The sequence below is a fragment of the Myotis davidii genome, unplaced genomic scaffold, assembly GCF_000327345.1.
Source record: "Myotis davidii unplaced genomic scaffold, ASM32734v1 scaffold3272, whole genome shotgun sequence".
Taxonomy (NCBI): Eukaryota; Metazoa; Chordata; class Mammalia; order Chiroptera; family Vespertilionidae; genus Myotis; species Myotis davidii.
In genome coordinates this window covers 87,149-98,186 of record NW_006283304.1, presented here as the reverse complement: position 1 = coordinate 98,186, position 11,038 = coordinate 87,149, and the positions used below count along the sequence as shown (strand labels likewise).

At 34.8% G+C, this 11,038-nt stretch overlaps 1 protein-coding gene across 1 annotated transcript in view; it reads left to right on the top strand.

The window, feature by feature from the left end:
* Positions 1-9,326, top strand: part of LOC102774142 (T-cell surface glycoprotein CD1b) — a 15,196-nt gene extending 5,870 nt beyond the window's left edge. The window contains exons 6-7 of the mRNA XM_015563327.1: positions 8,352-8,472; positions 9,214-9,326. Coding sequence (XP_015418813.1) covers positions 8,352-8,472; positions 9,214-9,326 — 234 coding nt within the window. The remainder of the gene's footprint in view (positions 1-8,351; positions 8,473-9,213) is intronic.
* Positions 9,327-11,038: the final 1,712 nt, after the last annotated feature.

The following is an 11,038-nucleotide window of genomic DNA, read 5'->3' as shown; positions in this document are numbered from 1 at the left end:
GAGGGAAGGGGAGAGAACTTGAGTATCTTTTTTATAGAGCTTAAAGAGGGAAGTCAGAGCAAGCAGAACTTGAGTAGTAGTTAGGGGTACTGGATGCAGGTCCCCCACATGGAAACTTTAGGGCAATATTGACTTCAGGATTTGCAAAGGGTAAAAAATGGATGAAAATACAGTTTCCTCCTCTCTCAATTAGAATAGCAGTTACTTCTCCAGAATGCATTAAACTCCACCCCATCTGCTAGAGCAGGCATGCTGTTGTAGACTTGACTGTGCCCTCAGCTACAATCTAGGAATTGATGTGTTTCTTGGAGTATAGGCTGTGAGTTACCACCTGCAGTAGTGCCTATGAGTTTGTTAGAAAATGAAATTTTCAGGCCTCTTTCTAGGCCTATTAAATTAAAAAAATGCAAAAATAGAAACTGGAAATCTGTGTTTTAACAAGCTTTCTGATTATTCTGATATACATTTAAGTTTGAGAAAACCCTGGTCTAAAGATTTCTCAACTTTTGTACTATTGACACTTTGGGCCAGATAATTCTTCGTTATGGAGGGTTGTCCTACACAGACCAGGATTCTTAGCAATATTTCTACTGTCTAGATGCCAGCAGCACTTTCCCAGTTTTTACAACCAAATATATATTCAGATACTGCCAAATGTCCCCTAGTGGGGAAAGTTTGACCCCAGATGAGAGCAGGTTTAGTTGAAATAGTTGGTGTATAGTGTGTATGTGACCTAATTTGGTCCAATCCAACTGAAGCGTACAGATTATATTCGGTGGTTGAGAAAGGAAGGGTTCTTCCTTTGTCTGGATGATATGCCACCATCAAAGGTCGGAATTGCAACAGAATTTTGTTCCATAGAAAAAGCTAACTCAGAAGTAAAGTTCACAAATAAAACAGCATAATGAATTGACAAAGTCAAAAATCAAGTCAAACTATACCTGGAGACTGACCTACCTCTGGATATTTTAGTTATGTAAACCTAAGTTGCATTTTTCCTTTTAAACCAATTGAGTTGAAACTTTAGTTGACAATACTGGTATTTCTTTGCCATCTGATGTCTTCATCTTGCAATAGTCTTCATATTTTTCTCTGTTTTCTTTGCTTTTATTATTTTCCCTAACTCCCCCAAATCATTCTCTCTCAAAGGTGGTTTCTTGAACTTATGATTTTCCTTTATATGTCCTCACCTTGGAGAACCTTAATTTACCCATGATTTTAGCTATGACCTCTGGATGAATGACTTTTAGAAATAGAGTTTCAATCTAAAAATACAAGGGCTTTTCAACTTCTTTATGTGTGTGTATGAGAGTGTGTATGCATGTGTATGTGTTCCTGTAATTTTTTTGCTAATATCTAAAATATTTAGACGTTGTTCCCAGTATCCATGTTAAATTAATTTTGTAAGGTTAATATTTTATCTGTAGATCTTCTTGGATTTTCTATATATACTTTCATGTCATGTCTAACTATGAAAAATTCAGTTATGTGTTGGCAATTCTTTCTGAGATGGGGTAAATTTCACAGCTAATTAACAAATTAATAAATATACATTTATTCAAATTATGTAGTTCCTATTGTGTCATCTATGGTAAGTGGTGTTGTTTTTTCAAGAATTTGTCCAAGTTTTTCCAATGTCCACTTTTGTCAGCTCTGTGCATATTTTCTTATTATCATGCTAATGTCTGTAGGGTTCATAGTTATGTCCCTTTTATAAGATCTTGGAAATTTGTTCTCTCTCTCTCTTTTGTTCTTTCTCTTCTAATTTTTGACAGGCACTTAATATTTTTTAAAGAATTTTTATTAGTTAGAGAGAGAGACAGAGGAAGGGAGAAGGGGGGAGAGAGAGAGAGAGAGAGAGAGAGAGAGAGAGAGAGAGAGAGAGAAACATCTGAGAGAGAGAGAGAGAGGGGGTGAGAGAGAGAGAGAGAGAGAGAGAGAGATAGAGAGAGAGAGAGAGAGAAACATCCATGTGAGACAGAAACATTGATTGGTTGCCTCCTGTATGTGCCCTAAATGGGGACTGAACCTGCAACCCGGATATGTGCCCTGACTGGGAATCGAACCCATGACCCTTTGGTGCACAGGATCATTCTCCAATCAATTGAGCTACACTGGCCAGGGTGGCATTTTATAATTTTATACAATTTTCAATAATTAACTCTCGACTTTGATAGTTTCTTCTGTGATGCTATTATTATCGCCAGTTGTTATTTATTTAAATTAAATTTGTTTTCGTTTACATCGGTTAATAAAATTATATAGGTTTCAAGTGTTCAATTCTATAATGCATTATCTATATATTGCTTGGTGTGTTCACCACTCAAAATCAAATCTTCTATCACCAGATATTTCAATCCCTTTACCCTTTACTATCCTCACCCCATTTCCCTCTGGTGACCAACATACTATTGTCTGTGTTTATGAGTTTTTCTTTGCTTGTTTTTCTTGTTTGTTTATTTGTTGCTTTCAAAGGTGTTCTTTATATATTTTGGGTTTTGACTCCTTGTTGGAGTTGTTTGCAAATATCTTTTCCCATTCGGTTGGTTTTCTTTTTGTTTTATTGCCAGTTTCTTTCATTGTACAGAAGCTTTTTAGTTTGATGTAGTCCCATTTATATATTTTTGCCTTTACTTCCCTTACCTTTGGAGTCAAATGGTATAAAACCCACTCTACGTGTAGTACCTATGTTTTTTTCTATATAATTTATTGTTTCTGGTCTTATATTTAAGTCTTTGAATTTTTAAAAATCTATTTTGAGTTTATTTTTGTATATCTGAGAACTAAAAGTAATCTAGTTTCATTTTTTGCATGTGGCTTTCCAATTTTCCCAGCACCATTTATTGAAGAGGCCTTTTTTTCTTTTCTTTATTGTACATTTTGACTCCCTTTTCAAAAAGTATTTGCCCATATAAATATGGGTTTATTTTGGGGCTCTCAATTTTATTCCATTGATCTGTGTGTTTGTTTTTCTGCCAATACCATGCTGTTTTGATTATTGTCATTTTGTAGTATAATTTGAACTTAGAGAGTGTGATACCTATCGTTTTGTTCTTTATTTCCTCAGGATTGCTTTGACTCTTTGAAGTCTTTTGCATTTTTTCCTTGTTTTAGAAATATATTTTTATTGATTTCAGAGAGGAAGGGAGAGGGAGAGAGAGATAGAAACAACAATGATGAGAGAATATCATGGAGCAGCTGCCTCCTGCACACCCCACACTAGGGATCAAGCCCGCAACCTGGGCAGGTACCCTGAAGAGGAATTGAACCGTGACCTCCTGGTTCATAGGCAGAAGCACAACCACTGAGCCACAACAGTCAGGCTGTGATTTCTTACAAAGGTGGCGATTTTTTGTTCTATTTCTTTAAAAAAAATACCATTGGGTCAGCTGGTGTTGCTCAGTGGTTGTGTGTAGACCTATGCACTAGGAAGGAGATCACAGTTGGATTGCCGGTCAGGACACATGCCTGGTTGTAGGCTCGATCCCCAGTAGGGTCGTGCAGGAAGCAGCGGATCAATGATTCTCTCATCAATGATGTATGTATCTCCCTCGCCCTCTCCCTTCCTCTGTGAAATCAATAAAAAAATAAAACAATTAAAAAAAATAAACATCAATGATAAAAAAATTTTTGCACGCCCTCTACTGGGGCTCAAGCCTGCAACCCAGGCATGTGCCCTGGAATCAAACTGTGACCTTCTGGTTCATAGGTCAACGCTCAACCACTGAGGCATGCCAGGCAGGCTGCCCATTTTTTAATAGAATTTCTTTTAACCATCATTGTCTTTTAATTAGTCTATTTAATTCCATTGCTGTTACTGCTGTATTTGAGTTTAAAACGATAATATTATTATTGCTTTCCTCTTTTTATATATCTTTTATATTGTGTTTTCTCTCTGACTTTCTGTCTGCTTGTTAGATTAAGTATTTTTAATTATACATACCATCTTACCATTTTTTAGCGCAACAGTTTCTTGGCCTTTTACTACTTTTTTATTGGTTATCCTGGAAACATTTACATTCATCCTAAGCTTATTAAATTGTAATACAAATCAGTATTTACCACTTCATGCTAGTGCAATGATTCTAGAAGGCTTTGTCAAAAATAATGTAAATGTAGTTATTCTAAAATGGAGCTAGACCTGCCACACCAGAGGAACTGCCTTGCATATCTCATGGCTCAAACCTTGGAATGTTAAAACATGGCACAATTACTCTGGGGCTAAGCTCTGAAGCAATATTGTTTTAAAAAGAACTTTTTGCAGGAACAAGAAGAAAGCAGACATTATGACTAAAGAACTGAAGGCTTCTGGACTGAAAATTAAAAACACTGTTTAAAATTAACACCACTATGTTAGCTTATCTGGACCAATCAAAATGCTTTCCTTCTATTGATGTAATTGCTCCTCTCCCTTTCTCATAAATACCCCTTTTCTTTGTCTCTTAATTAAAATGCTGTTTGGGCTTCTATTGGAATCAGTGATTTCCTAGTAGCTATTCTTTTCTAATTTGCATCAAAGAAATGCTTATTGCTGCTCACTTTGAAAGGCCTTTTAATTTAGTTTGGAACTTTAACTCCATTTATACCTTTCCTGACTTATATGCTGCAGTTGCCATATATTTTGTTTTATATAGTAAATAAAACATTTTAAATAAATTTGAAGGTAAATTTATCTAATACAGTAAATATTTATTTATATTTATTTACTCTTTCTATTGTTCAACTTTGCTGTTAGGGTTGGGTGCTAGCAATGTCAGTTGACCTTAATCAAATCAGAAATTACAATTATTCAAGTTTGGATTTCAATCCCTATGATGGCTACTCTATTTTTCCCTGTCTGATTCACTTTTTCTTTCACGGTATAGGGCTTTAGAATGTAAGGGTTTAGGGTTATAACCTAAAGTTTGTGGGTTTACCAGGGCTTTTCTTACTGTGTAGGCCCTGGATTCCAACATTTGTCTTGGTCTAATGATTCTGTGGATGGTTCTGCTCACCCTCTCATCTCCTCAGGCACCAGTTTTGGAATTAGCAGATGCCTGTAGGTGAAGAAAATGTGGTTCCAAATGCAGGCGTGGTTCCATCTCTCAGAGCTTCTTACCTTTCCTGGATTAAGGCACTCGAATTCCTTAGCATCTTGGCAGTTCTCAGATGTCCTCACACAAATGAAATTTTTCAAAATCTATTTTTACTAGTTGTTCACAGCCAGCTACTTTCCCCTTAAACAATCTAATCTATCAATGTTAGAATTAAAATTTTAGTGTAATTTTAAAAAATCAATAAAACTGGTTAAGATCATGACCTTGCAAGTTCAAAAGTTTATTCAGTAATGAATGGTGGAAACATTAACCTGTGACATTAGTGCATTTAGGCATCATTACAAGGGAGACATTTATTTCCTTAAGTCACAGAGATCATACGTGATGATAATGCTGTTGATAACGGTGTTGGTGGTTGTGTTTGTAATGATTCTAGTACTAGGAGATAATAATTTTTTAATGTTTGGGGTGTGTGTGTGTGTGTGTGTGTGTTTTCATACTCCTCATTCAGTTCTCACAATAACCCCATGAGAAAAGTGGTATAATTATTCTCATTTCACAGATGTGGATGACAGACAGAATCATAAAATGTATTCAAGTTATATCTACAAAGAGCCAGATAGCCTAGTCATATTCTTGTTTTATTTAGTGTCTTCCAAGGAAAAGAACTTAGAATATTTTTATACAGTATTAGGACAGGGGAAGAGATGGCTTTAGAGCTTGAATCTGTGACTCAGCGTGGAGAACTGATTCATAAAGAAAAGTTAGGGAAATGAATAAACAGAGGCACAAGTAGTCACCAACACGGGTAGGAGAAGAGGTGATAGCAGGTATCTGAAATCTTAGTAAAACCCAGAATGTAAGATAGGTATATCTAAGTTTACACAAATATAAGAAAATGGTGAATAAATTAACAAGTGTGGGAAAAAAGGACCCATCTTCCGTACATAAAAATTGCAACTAATCTACGTAGATGCTCTCCTTCCAGGAGGTGAAACTTGACTCACTCCCTTTGAGTTGGGATGGACTTAGTGTCTCACTTCCACTGAAGAGCGTGGAGAGGTAAAATAGTAACTTTACTGTTTTTAAAAAAATCAACTGGCAGACACAACCTTAACCAAAAGATCAAGGATAAAATTGGCATTCATAAGTCATGTCACTATCATGTGCCCCAGCTATGACATGAGAGATGCCATGACACAATGAGAAGCGCATGTCACCTCTGTGGTATTTCCCCCCCTCAAACCCACAACCCCAAACTCATCCTGAAAAATGCATCAGACAAACCCAAAGTGAGAAAAATTCTATGTAATATCTAACCAGTACTCTGAAATGATCAAGTTCACGAAAGCAAGAACAGACTGAGAAGCTGTTCAGATCAGAGAAGATTAAGAAGTAATGATAAATAAATGAAATGTAATAACCTGAATTGAAACTTTGAACCGGAATTAAAAATTAGTGAAAAACCTGGTGAAATCTGGAAAAAAATCTGTACTTTAGCTAATGATCAAATGTTCATTTCTTAATTTTGGCAAATTTGCCAGTTACATAAAATGTTAACTTTAGGGGAAAACCAGGTAAAGGCAAATGGAAACTCTATACTTATCATCAAACCTTTTCATTAAGTCTAAAATTATTTTAAAATAAAGTATTTATTTTTAAAACGTCCTTGTAAGACTTTGTAAAAAATCATGTAAATGTAGTTATTTTACAATGGGGCTAGACCTGCCATCCCAGAGGAACTGCCTTGCGTATCTTATGGCTCAAACCTTGGAATGTTAAAACATGGCACAATTACTCTGGGGCTAAGCCTGAAGCAATATTGTTTTTAAAAAGAACTTTTTGCAGGAACAAGAAGAAAGCAGATATTATGACTAAAGAACTGATGGCTTCTGGACTGAAAATTAAAAACACTGTTTAAAATTAACACCACTATGTTTGCTTATCTGCTAACAGATTAAGGTTAGTTGTTATTCTTTGTAAACTAAGAATAACTGATAATATTTGGAGTATGACCAATTGGAATAAAAATTTAATTAGAAATAGATGGAAACATGTTGACTTAATTGAAATGAGAAATATAAAGCCTGAAATTTAGTATTAAATCTATTACTCAAATATCTGCCATTGGAAAACTTCAAAAATCCATTGAAGTTTTTTTTTTTAATATATTTTATTGATTTTTTACAGAGAGGAAGGGAGAGGGATAGAGAGTTAGAAACATCGATGAGAGAGATCGATCAGCTGCCTCCTGCATGCCCCCCACTGGGGATGTGCCCACAACCAGGGTACACGCCCTTGACCAGAATCAAACCTGGGACCCTTGAGTCCACAGGCCGACACTCTATCCACTGAGCCAAACCGGTTCAGCCCATTGAAGTTTTTGTAATTGAAAACCTTCATAACGTAGGAAATGGCAAGTATTCTGGATGGAGATCATCAGAAAAGTGACATTTGGGTTAATAAAAACAGCCTTATGCAATAGCCACTCCATCTTCTGTTGCACTTTCCTAATAGTGCAGGGAATAAAGACAGTAACCTTTAGCCATAGAATATAAGATGTCATAGACTGGGTAGCTGGATGAAGAAGGGTAGAATGCTGTGGCGATAAGTTCTCCAGACTTTCTAAATGCAGCACTGCAGTCACATTCAAGAGTGTCAAGGGTTCTGGCTTGGGATAAGCAGTGTCTGTCTTCAGGATTCAGATATGAGGGGTAGCTCAGCCTGCTTTGTGGGCTGGACATTTGAGTCAGAGAAAGCAATAGCGATAGAGATAAAAACTGAAAGTTATTATTGATTCCTCTTTCCAAATTTAATTAAATAATTAATCAATTCGATTAAATCCTGCACTGGACAGCACGTAATAGAACATTCCCATAGTAGTTCTACTAGACAGCACTGCTATAAGGTATGGTTAGCATAACTTAAAATTATTTTTAAAAAAATATATTTTTATTGATTTCAGAGAGGAAGGAAGAGGGAGGGAGAGAAACGTCAATGATGAGAGAGAATCATTGATCGACTGCCTCCTGCATGCCCCGCACTGGGGATCCAGCCCACAACCCAGGCATGTATCCTGACTGTAATCAAACCGTGACCTCCTGGTTCATAGGTCGACATTGAACCACTGAGCCATGCCAGCCAGGCATACCTTAAAATTCTTTAAGGTACATAATGAAATGTAACTAAAACTGAGGAACAAGACAGGATTTCTATTTGAATTTAGCACTTTAAGGGCATCAGAGCTTATATAATACTTTCAAGCATTCGGGCCCAGTTTATGGCAATAGCCATGATTATAACAATACATTACAGGTGGTGACTGAGGGCATGGGAGATAAGACTAAGAACTTTCACACAGGTTTTCAAAAGTGGGAGCTAAATAGACGCATTGGTGAGTCTATAAAAGAAACACAATTATTTGAGGAATTTGAAGGTAATGAAATTAAGAGGGATGAGCAATGATTAGAGAAATGTGGATTGATGCTACCAGAGACATTTTTGTATCCTTTACTGTAATTATTTGAGTCAGCATTGACTTCATAAGTTCACATGAATAAAGTTATCTAAAGGGAAATCAATTCAGAAAAGAATGAGACCTCAGAGAGAAATTATTACATTTAAAATTTGATTTGGAGGGGGAAAAGCTGGAGTATAAAAACCTCCTAAAAATTAACCATAAGAAGGAGTTGGCTGTGTGGTCAGAGTTGAAAGATTAAGTAATTGCTGAGTAAATGAATGAGACTGAGGAAAGGCCCAATTGCGTGATTTTATAGGACAGCGTGGGCACTGACCTTCCTTAAGACATATGATGAAAAAGCAACCTGTTCAAATTGAAAGATGAAATTTTATACTATATGAAACTTTATTTGGCAATTGAATGTTTATAGATATAATTATTATAGATCTAATGCCATTTTACAACTTCTGTTAACATTTTATTAAATTGGCATTGTTTATTTTAATATCATTAATGTTGTAAATCAGACTTCTTTGAAAGAAATACAAGAAGGTCATCAGATGATTACAAATGTTTCAATAATAGCAGATGAAACATTTTCGTACATCTATATAAATTAATTAAAAATATGATTTTAAATTAATTCTAGGTGGTATTCCCTCATCATTTTCTTGGGGATTTAATTTGTCTAAAGCACATCTTATAATATGTTTCCAGGGAATTTTTCACTGTTGGCAGGAAGTTTAACAAAGGGGATCTGTGAGTATGACTATGGGACTACTCCCAATGAAACACATAAGAAGGGGAATTTCTTCTTAAAAGAGACCTAGCCACAAAGAATGAGTATTTTTAGTAAAAAAAAAATGGTGATTAAGAACTAATACAATTTTGTCAAGCTAGAAATAAATAAATTAATGTTATATATTCTTTCCTTTGGAATTTGTCTTCTGCATGATTTTAATTTAGAAGGAATTTCACTAATGATTTTGTTGAGTGTTGTTGGTTGTCATCAGAAATTTATTTCTACTTTACCCAGTTCATTGCTGTGACTTGTGAATTTGATTGCCTCAAAATAGAAAAATGGTGTTTGGTTATTTTTACCCACATAATAGAGCAATTTTTTTGTGGAGTAATAAAATTATTTTATTCATTAAATTTTGTTTGTTTTATTTTGTAAATGATTCTAAACTTTCTCAAATTAGTACAATTACTTGTAACATTGATGTTTGGCATATGTCATTTTAATCTCTTGACTATTAAATTTTTTTAGGTTGGTATATATTCTCTTCACTATCTATTCTTGTCTATAGTCCATAATGGTATTATAAAACCAAGATAGATTTATAGAACAATTTATAGCTGAAAATTTATTTGTGAAGAAGAATAAATGTTGAAAATAAATGACCTAGAATTCACTCTGAAAGCAAGTAAAAAACACCACCACCATAAAATAAATCCAAAAGTGTAGAAGAAAGAAAATCAATATGAAGGCTGAATTATTAAAATAGAAAGTAAGACAAACCATATAATAGAATTATCAAGTTATCCACAAACCGGTTTTTGGAATTATAAAATATTCCAGCAGAATAGATGAAACAACATTGGGGTTTTAAAAGTGGGTGTTAATGGATTTAGTAAAGAGTAAAAGATAATAAAAGAAGGTAACCTTTATTTCAAGTGGTTTGAAGTCAAAATGTGATGAAAATTTTTATTGAAAATTATAAATGATTATATTAGTAAGAGCCAAAGGAAGAAAAAACCCTAAATATGCCAGTTACCATAAAAACGAAACCTAATAGCAAAGTTATAACTAACCTAAAAAGTCCCAAGTGCTTATGTGATGGTTAATTTCAGGATATAAAAAAGACAGAAAACAAAGGCATTTTATGAGGCTAGGATACCACAAACTGACAAAAAAACTCTTGAAACAAATTAAATACTTGCAGATAAAACAAACATCCAATAACTGTTATCCAATTTTACTTATGGGAGGAAGTAAATTTAGATGTACATGTAGAGTTTTTACCAGGAGTGTAAAACTAATTGACATTAAAAAATCCATTAATGTAGTTGTCTAAATCAACAAATTAAAGGGGGAGGAGGAGTGAAATGAACAATCTGACCATCTCTTTATATGCTTGGCAAAATCCTCAATAAAATTATGCATATATTGATGAAGAAAACATCTTACCAATTTTGGTTTAGTTTAGCTATAACCAAGGTATAGGAAATACACTTGATAACAAAAAGTTAGAAGATGTAACGTTAAAATTAGGCACCAGAACAAGGGTGTCTGCAATTGCCATTACTGTTCAAAGTGGTACTTAAGTGGTACTTTCTAGCCTAGTGAGTAAATAAAAATAAAGGGTATAAAGGGTATAAAATGGTCATTATTTGCAAGTGTGTGTGTGTGATGTGCTGTTGAGACCCTCTGAATGAGCGCCACCCACAGTGTTCTGTCCTCAGCATCCCGCTCAGCCCCCGTGGACTCATGTCTATGGCTTCTTTTATGGAGCCAACCTATCTCATAGTTGGTCTTCCT